At 34.7% G+C, this 14,749-nt stretch overlaps 1 protein-coding gene across 4 annotated transcripts in view; it reads right to left on the minus strand.

Moving 5' to 3' along the window:
* Nucleotides 1–14,749, minus strand: part of Prpf18 (pre-mRNA processing factor 18) — a 56,354-nt gene that overhangs the window by 14,851 nt on the left and 26,754 nt on the right. For all 4 annotated transcript variants that reach the window (XM_058575192.1, XM_058575193.1, XM_058575191.1 and 1 more), the window contains 5 exons: nt 11,448–11,594; nt 9,524–9,592; nt 7,537–7,677; nt 7,335–7,406; nt 4,435–4,590 (listed from right to left, as the gene is read on the minus strand). In XM_058575192.1, coding sequence (XP_058431175.1) covers nt 4,435–4,590; nt 7,335–7,406; nt 7,537–7,677; nt 9,524–9,592; nt 11,448–11,594 — 585 coding nt within the window. The remainder of the gene's footprint in view (nt 1–4,434; nt 4,591–7,334; nt 7,407–7,536; nt 7,678–9,523; nt 9,593–11,447; nt 11,595–14,749) is intronic.

Here is a 14,749-nt window from a genome sequence, read left to right on the forward strand (position 1 = left end):
TCAGGTTTCCAGGGCAGGGAACAAGGCAAGGATGGGAGTAGGGGGTTCTGAAGAGCCACCAGCCCTTTGGTCTTCATCTACCTTACATTTCTTCTCCTGTTTATCTTCCTTCTCTTTTTCAGTGACCAAAAGAGATGTCTAGAAACGACTGAATTATAATCTCTAAATCATCAAAATCATCCTATAATCTGGTATAAAAGAAGTTCTCCCCAAATCTGAGCCATAGGTTATATCTGTATTTGGCAAAATAAACAAAGTCTTGAAATTATTATCACTGATTTAAATGTAACCCTAGCCTTCAGGTGAGCTAATAAGCTACACAACTTTCCTTCGATCTGCATAATAAGAAAACCCTCTCTGTTGTGCAACCAATTTTTGTGAGGAAGTGAACACTTCCAACACCCACAGTTTAAACTGTAGAGATCTGCAAAAGAACTATAGATGAAATCAGGTTCCAGTGAGAGTTTCTTAAATTGTTTCCTACTGTATTCCATAAAATGGATATTACTAGCATTTCAAATAAAAATAATTATTCTACACATTCCAAGTTTCCATTTACATGATGTCCAAGAATAGATGAAACTTACCAATAATGACACAAGTCAGAATAGCAACTACCTTCTGATGAGCAGAAGCAGGCTGAGGCTGGGAACACACATGAAGGAAACCTGCTGGGTGCTGCTGGAAATGTTCTGGAACTGTCTTGTTTTATTTGGTACATGTTTACACACATATCAAGAATCATTGGGTTAAAAAATTTAGGTGAGTTCATTTTAAACACTCAGTATTTGTTTAGATATGCCTCAACTTAAAAGAAATAATTATTCTATTAAAATGATTTTCATAATGACCTCTTTAGCACATATCCTAACAAAAGAGATTTAAATTTATGCATTTACCAGGAGTCAGCAATTTTTATCCATACATTGCCATTCAACTCTTTTTTTAACTACAACAGCCACTGGCTCTTTTTGCATTATAGCTGTAGCATTCAATAGCTGCCACAAGAGACCTTAGGAAGCACAACAACTAAGATATTTATTCTCTGATCCTTTACAAAAAAGTTTGCCAAACTCAAATTTAAGTTTCAAGTGACGTATCTAAATTGTCCCTTTTGTAGGATAATTAAGATCAACCTCACATGAATACAAAGTAACAAGAGGAAGATCAATGAGACACCTTAATAAAGTGCTTAGTTAACAGTGGCCATGAATCTCACCACACTCTAACATAGGGGCGCAGTACCCTTTTGCTTGACTTGCACTATGGGTTTAAGACCCTGATCACAAGTTAGCATGCTAAGTTTTATACAATGTTCATTTTTTAAAATCTGCCAACATTTCAAAAGTAGGAATGTGCACTTTTTAAAAATCCAAAATTTTACCTTCTCATTAAAAAGAAAACAAAAATCTAACAATATTAGAACCATATTCCTATAAGGTGACATATAAACAGGAACAGAGAAGCTCAGCATCAACTGACACTTAGCACTGAACTTGCACAGTCCATGTTCTTCTAGCAGAGTTGAATGAGAAATACAATATTGCTTCTATATGTGACTACACAAAAAGAGAAAAACAAAAACTAGGCAGAGGTCCAGGGGCTTCTTAACACTCAGCTCCCTTGCTGCCTGATTGGCTATTGTGGGCACTGAGTTACAAGCACAGGCTTAAGCACCAGCCTCCAGGGAAAATGGCAGAGAAGAATCAAGAGAGTTCTAAGAGCCAGAAGGTTCAAAAGAGCCAACAATTAATTCAATGCTTGCAAACATCCAGTGGCAGAGATCTCCCTATCTTCTACGCAGCCCTACTCCCACTGTGGGGCAATTCTGCCTGTTAAAAATCTTCTTCATACTACTGTTGCAACTTCTCTGAGTCTACAATTATTTCAAAACAAAGTTTTTTTTAAAGCTTTTTATACTAAGTAAACATCTGTCTTTGTATAACTTAATTGGTTGTTAGCTGTAAGGAGAAGCTTAATCCTCTTCTACAAGATGATTATCATGAATCTCTGTAAGAGATTTTTCACCAAGTCTCCTTCCTCAAGTACTAGAAAATGAACAAGACGATCAACTCTCTTATTCTACAGTTCTCATTCAATCAGCAAATATTTTTTGAGTGCCCATTATTAATTGGGTACTGTTCTAGACTCAGGTTATCATGTAAACCTGTGGAACCTTACAACATAAGCTACTATTAGCCTTTTTGGTGGCCATATCATACTACTAATTTACTGTACTAACTTTAGTCCACTAAACTCCCAGTTTTTTCTTATATTCACTACTTAAACTGTATTCTTAAACAAATGGATTATTGAATCCAAATTTTTAGAATCCACCATTCTCTCCAATCTGTCAAGAAATTTCTGGAATATTAATTTCTTTTCCACCTAACACACTCCCTATATCTTCTAATTTTTTGTTGTCAGCAAATCTGATAAATCTATCCCTCTATACAGTAATCCAACTCAGTCATAACAATGCTTAACTGTATTAAGGTTTCCAAGAACTCTGTGACATGACATTATGCTATGCTAAATTTCAGATACAGTGTGCTCACCAACTATCCCCCAATCACCTTGGGGAAAAAAGATTCTTAAAAATATTTTATATATGTCTTAAAAAAAAAAAAAAAGAAGCAAGCTGTAACAGTTTTATTTCAGTGCCAAAGTAACTAAGGTAAAACACTTCACCCTGTCTTCCATCATACATGAAAATCATAAGGTTTTATTTTATTCAAGAGGTGTCTTCAATACAAATACCTAAGAACATTAATTTAAAAAGAAAAAAATGGCAGGACAGATTCCAAAATAAAACAGAAATATTCTTAAATGCTAGGTATATTTTTAAAATGAAAATTATACCACTGGATACAAAAAGAAATGCTGTCCTTAAAAAAATTATCTAATTACATAAACATTTACACACTATAGCTCTAACCACAGTCCAGATGAACACAATTAGCAAATTTAATCCTTGAAACTGTATTCTATTGTTAAAACCAAAAAACTTCTTTTTCAACTAAAAGATTTTGCCTTTAATCCAGTCATTGGTGGTTATTAAGAAATGGAAATGTGCTTGAATTTGCACAAGTATATTTGAACTTTATAAAGTCTACAATTCACATTCAAGAGTTAGGTTGAAATCATTTTTTAAAATGCTAATATATGTGAATAAGGCATAAAGCATGACATACAAATTAAATTTCAGCACTTGGAACTGAAATACAAACAATAAGCTAATTCATGAATATGGTAATAACCTCTCTGGCACAAAATCTGAAAGCATTTTATGCATTTTAAGTGAATTTTAAATTTTAAGTAAATTTCCACAGTATTAACTTCAAGTTTTAGAATTTCCATTCACACAAGTCATTATACTGACACAATCTGCAATTTATGACAATTTGGCAAAGCTAAATTAAGTTGATTTTTTTCCCTAAAGAGAAAAGTTTAGCCGAACAACAAAGCAAACAAGTTTATATGAAGCATGTATAACTTTAAAATAAATCTTGTCACACAATTAGGGAAGCATCATTCTATGCTACTTAAAAATGATTCTATGCATTAAAGCCAAGTCCATATTCTCCATATCACTTCAATCTAGTAGATAATAAATCCACTTTAAAAGAAACAAAGCGGGATTTATTATAAAATACTCTAAATTTGTTGCTCTTTATTAAATTCCTAAATTTATCTGATGAACTCATTTAACTTGCTTATATAACTTAAACTTATAAAAAAAAAGCTACCTGCAATAATTAGATATCAGTGATAAGGTAATTAAAACAGACACTTCACCCTGTCTTCCATAATATATGCAGGTTTTCAATTTATTTAGTGAAGGTGAAGGCCTTTACCACTAGTGGTTGTCAGGAGTGAACTTCTATCCTGCTGTGCTATGTCCTATTTAGTACACAGCAATCCTCCCTCATCTGCAGTGTTGCTTTCTGCAGTTCCAGCTACCCACAGTCAACCTGGATCATCATGGCTTGAGATTATCCTGAAATATTGTCAGAAGGTCAACAGTAGCCTATTGCTGAGTCACAATGCTTACATCATCTACCTCACTTCATCTTACCACGTAGGCATGTCACCTCTCACATCATCGGGAAGAAGAATGAGCCCAGTAAAATATTTTGAGAGAGACAGAGAGGGACCACATTCATGTAACTTTCATTACAGCATGTTATCAATTGTTCCATTTTATTATTATTGTTAATTTCTACTCTGCCTAATTTATAAATCAAATTTTATTAGGTGTGTGTGTGTGTGTGTAGCAAAAAAACCTAGTAAACACAGGTTTCGATACTACATGAGATTTCAGGTAACCAGTGGGGATCTTGGAAAGTATCGCCATACTACTCCAAATTTTTTTCTTGCTCTTTAAGACTTTTAAATTTGAGGAATTAAAGAATGTTACAGAATCCAGCTTACCTGAATATATTTCCGCTGAGTTTCGTCATTTAAAACATGTGCAACATGCTTAGAAAAAATCTTTTCCCTGCCAGTTCTGGCATGGATACCAACCATAGTGACACCAATAGGCCAGGGAGCATTTCCAATGGCCATCTGAAGGTAAGCATCATTTGCCTGAAAGGAAGTTTAAGAGATCAGAAAGGCAGAAATATTGTATTGGTTCAAATTTTTTTAATATTTTTTTATTTATATACAACAGTGGAATGCATTACAATTCTTACAACATTAGAGCACATTTTTTCATATCTCTGGTTGTATACAAAGTATATTCACACCAATCCGTGTCTCATACATGTACTTTGGATAATGATGTCCATCACATTCCACCATCATTTCTAACCCCATGCCCCCTCCCTTCCCCTCCAACCTTTGCCCTATCTAGCGTTCGTCTATTCCTCCCATGCTCCCTCTCCCAACTCCACTATGAATCAGCCTCCTTATATCAGAGAAAACATTCGACATTTGGTTTTTTGGATTCACTTAGCATTATCTTCTCTAACTCCATCCATTTACCTGCAAATGCCATGATTTTATTCTCTTTTATTCCAAATTCTTATTTCAAGTATTTCACAGCCTTTTATGACTAATTCTCAGCCAGCCCTGAGACATGTCGAAAATAATATGCTCCTCTTTTTCCTCTCGTCCAAGTATAAAAGATTAAAATATGGTGTGAGTGCCTGCCCTGCCCAGGACCACAAATGCTCATGAAAAAACAGAAGTCAAAGATAAGGTTGTAAAAAAACAAAACAAAAACGGTGGGGCATGGTGGCACAGCCTGGAATCTCTGCAACTTAGAAGGCTGAGGCAGGAGAATTCCAAGTTCAAGACCTCAGCAAATTACCAAAATAAAAAACAGAAAGGGGTGGGGATGTAGTTCCATGGTAGAATACTCCTGAGTTCCATCCCTGGTACCTTTTAAAAAAAGAAAATAACAAACACTCCTTTGCAGCCTTTTGGCAGTGGAATTTAATACATTTCATATCTGGAATTAGCAGGTAGCTAATTTGATGCACTGACAGAAACTCTAGGTTGGGTCTTAGACCTACTTCTCTACACTGATGGATAAAACTTATTCCTTGTCCCACCTGAAATCACATCTAATCACTTCACAGCATTCATTATACATTGTCAGAAGGGGGAGGGGTGTTCCATATGGTGGGATGACTATTCAGGGTCCATAACTCTGTGTAAACAGAGTCTGAATTCTGGCCCTCAAGTCAAAGAGCTGAAAGAAAAGACTGGTTCATCTCTTTGGCCTCCCAAATCTCCCACCTACCAAGAACCTTAAAATAAAAGCTATAAAAAGTGAAGCCAGAAACCAATGCAAATGGCTCTTTTTTAAAAATCAAGCCAAAAGCAAATAAATTCTAAAAACCCCTGAGGATTTCTAAGTAGGCCTCAAAGAGATTTTAATTTCAAAAATCAAATATCTATGTAATTGATATGTAGAGTTGAGTTTTAAAAAATTAAATACTATAAGATAGGTTAACTAAAAACCATAAAGATAAATCCAAACTTGCTTTGCTAAACAGATTTTATAAAACTTAATTTTAATGGCACATATGCATATATTTATCACTGATACTCATGTGTAAATTTAACACTGGACCTTAATCGATGATAATTCCAATACTCAGTTTCCCTAAAGTTACAAAAAAAACTGTCCAAATACATTATTAAAATTTCTTGATTCTTTCTGTAGTTTAAATAAACAAGTTTTCATCTGGTTCTGATATATAATCATGAGAAAAAAATAACAAGAGAAAAGGCATCATTCAGCAAGCAGGTGATGTGAATACTTTCTGAAGTAATGTTGACCTTATCCATCCATTCCAATTAAATCATTCTTATTAGGAATCATGCAATTGATATAAACTAAGAATGAAATTTCTAACCACAACACACAAAAAGTTTTCTTTTGAGAGTACTGGCTCTTTTAAGGAATGAAATTACCACATTACTCTTATTAGTCTAAATCTCTAAAAAAGAAAATCATCCAATCACCCAGGAATGCCAGCAGTCCCCTCTTTCCTTTTCCAGTTCTCTGGTATTATTACTGGGATTGCTCCTCTACTCCTAGTCTCCTAGGAGGCAGTCACCAGAAGCAGCCCTCCTTACACCTGTCACATCTCCAATACACAGTACAAATGCACAGGGCCTTTCTCTCCTTGTTGCCTTCTTGCAACTGACTGCTCTCCACTTTCCCCTTCTAATTCCCTCACAGGAGTCCCTCACACCAGAGTGCTTTCCTGCAAACCACCTCCTCCCAGAGTCCATTCAGGAGTAAAGACACTGCAGTGAAGGAGGACAGCCTTCCTCTGCAAGAGGTTGGCTGTTGTTGCACTATTGAAATGAGAGAGAGGAATCCTGACAGCTTTTTCTGGACCATTTCCCCATAGAAATAATTACAAAGAGTAGTTAAATTCCATTGTATCATCAGTACAATAGTTCAGCTACATTACAGATTAAATGGGCCTTTATAGCTAGTCTGGGAAACTAATCTATAAAACATTGTTTCTATGGGAAAAAAAAAAATTGTTCCAAACCACAATTGACCATTTATAAACCTTGAAATACAATCTCATTCATTAAATAAACACTGCCTATACAAAACTCATGCTCCGCAGAACCTTTCAATCTACTTTAACAATGACTGAGAATATACATTTTGTGGCCTGTGGTTTATTTGATGTCTAACAATAATGCTGAGAAAACAATGGAAAACAAAACTTTTCTTACTAATAGCTCACTTCACATTTATTCTAAACCATACTATGCAAAATGCCCCCAATCCAAATGAACATTATGTACATAACCTAAATATATTCATAATAATTTCAATGGATAGCATAACATACCTTTACATATTCCCTCTGCAACATGAATTTAATAATATCTGTTATCGATTCTTTAATGTCAGCAGGAAGATTCTGGAAAAGAAAAAAGCATAACTAATTTTAGCAGCTATTATTTAGTGAAACACAAGTAATAATTATTCTAAATCTCTATCTTCTAATTTTCAAAGTCAGTTAATAAAAGCATTTCTCGAGAAAACCTTACCCTTTTCCGGAGCTTTCTGAAAAGTGGTCTGAGATAGGACTCAGTCTGCTTCTGAGTAGCACTGTTCAGTTTACCCTGCACACTGCGTTTCACATAATCTTCTCTGGCATTCAATTCCTTAGCCCAAACACCAAGAAGAAACTGTTGAAAGAAGGAGTAAATTGAGACTACAATGCCATCTAGTGGTTTAATGAGTTTAAAAGCACTATAACACAAAAAAAACAGTACATTTTCATTCTTAAAGTAAATGCCTTGGTTAGTTAAAATATTATCAAATAAAGTTTAACTATTTCTGCTTATTTTCTCATGTTTCTTTCAAAGTATTATCTTTAGTGAGTCACAGACATTCCTAATCTATGTATCCTAGCTCAAGATAACCCATTTGCTTAAAAAAAAAAAAAACAAATTTCTTAGCCAGGCACAGTGGCATATGCCTATAATCCCAGTGGCTCCACAGGCTGAGGCAGAAGGATCCAGAGTTTAAAGCCAGTCTCAATAAAAGGAGGCACTAAGCAACTCAGTGAGACCCTGTTTCTAAATAAAACACAAAAAAGAGATGGGGATGTGGCTCAGTGGCTGAGTGCCCCTGAATTCAATCCAGTACAAAACCAAAAAAAATTCTTAGTTAATTATTTGAATAAACTTTTACTTTATTTGCAAAAATTGTACCTATTACATAAAATTTGACCAAGTTAGATTAATCATCCATAAGACCATATGCACTATGATACTTAGTCTCCCAAGTATGCTGTATTATTTGAACTACTTATGCAGTTCAGACAATAAATCAATTAAAAAAAAAAAAAAGTCCCACTAAAGCACCTGACTAAAGAAGGAAGAAAAAAAAGAAATGAAAATAAAGCAGACTGTGACCCATCCCTCCCACTTCTTGCCTCCACCCCCAGAAACAAACCTAGTCCCCTCTGGGTTTGACCATATACATGGTACTCCTTCCAAGGCAACGTGAAGGCTGAGGGGGACATACTCCTTTATGCACACCTACAAAGGAGAGGCCATCACTCCAAAATAAAAGACTTGTTCATACTAGTTCCATGCCTTATCCTCCATATATTTTAGAATCTTTATGACCAAAATAATATATTTAAAATGGAAATACAAGTAAAATCATTCTTTATACTTAAATCTCAGACTGAACAGCTTGTGAATAAACATTAAAAACAACTAGGCTTAACCAGAGATATAAACGCCTATAATAAAGATAGAATTAGGGGGCCGGAGCTGTAGCTCAGTGGAACAGCATTTGCCTGCAACACATAAGGCACTGGGTTCGATCCCCAGCACCACATAAAAATAAATAAATATCCATCTACAATTTTAAAAAAATTATTTAAAAAAGACAGAATTAGCAAATCAAATAAAAAATAGGCAATTGGGGGCTGGGGTTGTGGATCAGAGGTAGAGTGCTCGTCTAGCATGTGAGAGGCACTGGGTTCTATCCTCAGCACCACATAAAAAAATAAAATAAAGGTATTTCCACCTACAATTAAAAAAAATTTAATTTAAATAAATAATAGGCAACTGTATGTACAAGTGAAGAAATGAACACTCTGGAAGGTGACAGATATGTTTACTTTTTGTATTGCCAGTATCTTTCCACTTCCTTCCTTTCCTTACTTTCACAGATATCTCATAAAAGCTTATGGAATCCAGCCATTGCACTCCTTCCTAGGCGTTAATAAAAAATAAGCAATTCCTCCGAATTTCTTGTTCATTCTATTGTTGGGATTCTTTTGTGTATGTTTATATGAATTAGTCAACTTTTGAGAAAAGTGTCACAAAGAAAGTAAATATACTTTTTCTTTCATTAACCACTATATACAAGTGCAAAGTGATGTCATAAACATAGCACAAGCACTCATGTTTTTTGAGAATGTCCCTATCTAGCCTTTAACCCTTGATACTCAAAAAATAGAAGAATAGTTTTTAAGCATTCAGAATGCCTCTTTCCCTCGCCTTTGATACATACTTTCAGGAACTTGGTGATGATGTCCATGTCCTTATGATCATCGCCTTTCCCTAAAGACTCCCCCAGTGTCTAAAGAAAAAGAAATGATACTTCTATTAATAAACAGAGAACAAACTGCATGGATGTATTCAAATGTGGTGTGTGTATATGTGACCAACACCATATTATTCAATGCTCTTTATCACATATTGTGTAATTTTTATTTAAAAATCTATTGGAATTTCTAGTTAAAAAAAAAAAAAAAAAAAAAAAAGCCCAAAACTCTGATTTGCCATTTCTACAGAGAAATTGTAATATCTTTTATAATTCCAAAGAGAGGTGGAGAGAAAAAAGAATCAGAGCCACATGTGGTGGTGCACGCCAGTAATCCCATTGGCTCAGGAGGCTGAGGCAGAAGGATCACCATTGGCACAGGAGGCTAAGGCAGGAGGATCACGGGTTCAAAGCCAGACTCAACAACTTAGCGAGGCCCTAAGCAACTCAATGAGACCCTATCTCTAAATAAAATACAAAAAAGGGCTGGGGATGTGATGGCTCAGAGGTTAAGTGCCCCTGAGTTCAATCCCCAGTACCAAAACGAAAAGACAACGAGGTAAGTACAATGACTCCTAATGGATATGAGATTTCTTCGGGGAGAAACAAAAGTGTTCTAATACTTAGTGATAACAGTTGTACCACCCAGTGAATATATTAAAATCCACTAAATTATATACTTTAAATGAGTACATCATATAGTATGTGAATATCTCAATAAAGCTTTCTTCAAAAAAGAAAGAAAGATAAAGAAGGCAGGTGGGAGGAAAGGAGGAACAAGTGAGTCCAACTGACAAACGGTTGCCCATACCAATTATTTTAGTAAAATTTAGGGACCTTCATAGGTGATGGGGAAGAAGTGATTAAAATGACACATCATCCTCAACAACAATCTTTACCCTTAGAGACCACTACAGGTACAAGAACCAGAAACAAAGGAAACAAAAAAATAACAGTTTGTATCTTATTAAGCATTAAAAAAATTGTAAGCTAAGCCATGTTTTTTACATGCTGTTTTAGTACACAGTGGTATACTAAAGAGTACTTATCACAAAGTTGTTTGTGATTAATAAGGAGCTGGGAACAATCCAGCTATCCACAATTATAAGGGAAAATATTGCCATAATATGCAGCAATTAAAAGCAAAGGTCTAAATGTACTTAAAGCATCAAGGATGAATCTCAAAAACAGCATGAAGTGAAAAAAATAAAAGTAAAAAAATAAAATAAGACTATCACTACATAATATTACTTATAAAAATAAAAATTATATGGACATGTTGTCAGATACCTGTAATCCCAACTACTAAGGTGGCTAAGGCAGGAGGATCACAAGTTCAAGGCTAGCCTAGGCAACTTAGTGAAACTGTCTCAAAATAAAAATTTTAAAAGGCCTGGGGTCTGGGCACAGCCAGCCTTAGCAACTTACCTGGTCCTAAGCAACTCAGTGAGACCCTATCTCTTAAAAACAAAAAACAAACAAACAAAAAACAACTGGGGATATGGCTCAGTGGCTAAGTCTATCTGGGTTCAATTCCCAGTACCAAAAAAAAAAAAAAAAAGGCCTGGGTCAACCCCCCAAAAATATGTATGCGTGCATACATGTGCATGTGTACACATAGTACACTGCAGATTTTACAAGAACACAAACAAATGCAAGGATCATATCAAACATATTATAATGACTAATGTTTGAGGTTAGGAAGTAGAGGAATGTGAATAAAGAATGAGCAAAAGAGGAATAAATGAATAAAAGCATGAAATAAAAGAAGGGCCTTTGCACTGACCCAAGATGGTAGTAGCTTTTCAGTAAACACTCTGATCAACTTAGCCATCTGCTCCAGAGGAAAAGTGGGTAATGGGGAAGGAGTTGGGCTGGGAGTGGAGACTACCTCTAACTCTTCAATTGTTGTGTTTTCTTCATGAACTTTCAGATCATTTTGTGTATCTTCCTCTCCAGGTTCTTGACCACCCACAATTTCATTGAGGTACTGTTGATCAATCTTATCCAAAGCTGCTTTCAGATCATTTCTCAAGCCCTAAGAAGAGGAAAAAGGGAGCTGGGGTTATAGCTCAGTAGTAGAGCGCTTGTCTAGCATGTTTGAGGATTTGATTCTCAGCACCACATATAAATAAATATAAATAAAGATCCATCAACAACTAAAATATATACATATATTTTTATTAAAACATATATTTATTAAAATATATATATGACAAAAAAATTTTTTAAAGAGGAGAAAAGAAGTACACCTATTATGAAATTTCACTAATGTTTCACCTTCGATTTTACAGTAATAAGAAGTACATTTCATTTTTCTCCCTACAAGGAGTTAAGAATTTGGTAAAACTAGTATGCATAATATTAGCATTATTCTCCAAAGTTAATTGTTACAAACATATTTAAAGGAATGTTTGCACAATGGCCAAACTGGTGGTTGGAAAAATAAAACAGACATGAGCAACAAATTCAAATAAGAATCTTCATAAATGCTGTAATTTTATAACAAGGCTTAGTAAAAATGACCAGATCTTCATTAGGGTCCCCATCATTCATTTAAAACATCCAACTTCACTGCAACTACTCTGAACTCCTCAAATATTTAGAATAAACCTGGCATCTCATCTATATGCCAGGTTCTCAACTTCATTTCTAGCAAACTGGCAAATTCCATATTACACGCATATTCACTGTATGACTATTTAATAAAAAATGGAATCCTCAGTTTCCTCAACATGAATGAAAATCAGCCATGAGGTGTAAAAGCCACAGTTGTGAAGTCTATCAAGCTTCAAATCTTTGTAGCTTACTACTCTTAGACAACTTACTTTACCCATGTATGCCTCAGTTGTTGTACCTATAAAATGAGAACAATACCATCTACTATGTAGAGCTGTCATGAGAAATATTTTTTGTTTTATTTAACATTTACTATATACTAGAACTGTTCCAAAAGCCTTGCAAATATCAAGTTATATAAATAGGCAAATTAATGTACACTGCACTTTCAACAGTCACTGGAGCACAGTAAGCATCCAACAAATATTAACTTTTGTTTATCACAAGCAATTTAATCATTTTCTACTGCTCTTTCATAAACATAGAAGAGAAATATTCAACTTAAAACTTTTAATTTACCAAATATCAAGTACTTGCTATGTACAATGCATAAGACCAGTACCCAACGAATATCTCCTTGAATTCTCACTACATCCTTGTAAAGCAGATATCACTGCCTTTATTTATAAATAAGGACTCTAGGGTTCAAGTAAATTAAATACTAGTCAGTGGCCCAATAATTAATAATTACAAATCAGGAATGGAATCCAGAGTTTTTGTTCCTATGCTCTTTCCTTAAAAACCACATATGCAAGACACTAGACTTGGCAAACAAAATTAAACCAGGAAAAGATAAATACATACAACAATCTAATATTAGTGAAACGCACTAACAGAAGTTTATTACAGGAGCATAGAGAGGGAAGCTATTAATTCTGACTGAGGCCATGGACAGGTTAGGAGAAGAGATATAATCTTTGAATTTTGTTTGAAAAAACAAAAGGTTTCAACCAAGGCATATAAGAGAGAAACAAAAGGCACAAGAAAAATGATCATTATAGACACAGAGACTGAAAGTGTTCAGGCAACTGTTTATGCCATGGGGCTAGAATGGCAATGTTGAAAAGTGAAGCAGGAAGGTGATTTGGCAATAAATAGGGAAAGCAGTCATGAAGCCCAAGCTAGCAAAAAGAAAACTACATGAATAAAGAGATGCCCAGTTAGGCCTCAGCAATTCTCACCTTCCATCTGAGATGCCAGGCACATAAGGACTAGTCCAGAGGAGTCTTTAGATGATTTCAGATGACTTTTATCTAAAGCAATCACATGGAAGACCCCAAGCAAAAGACAACCTAGCCCAACCAAACCACAAAACTGTGAGATGATAAGTTATCTAAACTACCAGGTTTCTAAGTGACTTGTTATACTCACAGATAAACAAAAAGATTTTATATTAATAAATTCCTTTACATGACTAAGTTTGGGGATGGTCTGTTGCGCAGCCATAGATGACCATACCATCTTTCAGTAATTGATAGAGCAAGTTTGATAAAACATTATTGAGGCCACAAAGATATGAACAACACTATCATAATTGACACTTGTAGAAATATATAACGAAATAAAAACATAACTCTTTTCAAGAGCCCCTGGAATGGACCACATATTGAGCCATGAAACAAGATCAGAGCCTCCATCAAAATCTAAAACTATTAATCTTCCAGAAGAAAATACAAAAGAAGGAGACCTTGGGGTAGGCAAAGATTTCTTAAGCACAACATAAACAACAACCATAAAAGGAAAAGCTAATAAACTTCATTAAAATTTAAACTGCTCAGCAAAGACATCATTGAGAGATTAAGACAGATACAGACTAGGAGAAAATAGTCACAAAATTTATAAATATACAAATAACTCCCAAATTCAAAAGATAATCCAATTTAACAATGAATATGACTAATACTACAGAAAGTCTATGAAAGATGTCTATGAAAAAGTAGAGATTCATCATCTTAGTAAACAGGGAAATATGAATAAAATCACAATGAGATACTACTAGATATACAAGAGAATGGTTAAAATTAAAAAGACTACCAATACCATAGGATGATATTTAGAAATGTCTGGCATTTCTTACTTAAGCATGTATCTATTTTTATTATTTAGCAATTCCATTTCCAGGTATTTGCCAAAGAGATAGAACATATTTACTCAAGAGAAAAAATAATAGGCCCAAATATGATACAGATATCAATGTTCACAGCAGTTTTATTTATTATAGCCCAAAGCTCAAAACGAACTGTACTACATTTATATAACTGAATATCATTGGGCAATGGAAAGGAAATTAGTGAATTCTGCAATAGCACGGGAGAAGCTAAAAAATGTTACACTGAGCAAAAGAAACCATATATACACTGAGGTTAGCCATATGAGACACCAGAACAAGTCAAATAAATAAAGGTGACAGAATTCAAAAGGTGGCTTCCTGGGAGTGGAAGAGGGATATGGGGATTGGCTATGAAGGGGCACTGGGGAACTTTCTGAGGTGATAGAAATATTCTATATCTTGATAAGGGTAGGGTTATACACTTGTATTTGTCAAAATGCACTAAACTATATGCAAGTTACATA

Source organism: Marmota monax, unplaced genomic scaffold, assembly GCF_021218885.2.
Source record: "Marmota monax isolate L192 unplaced genomic scaffold, Marmota_monax_Labrador192_F-V1.1 WCK01_AAM20220418_F8-fsc00090, whole genome shotgun sequence".
Lineage (NCBI taxonomy): Eukaryota > Metazoa > Chordata > Mammalia > Rodentia > Sciuridae > Marmota > Marmota monax.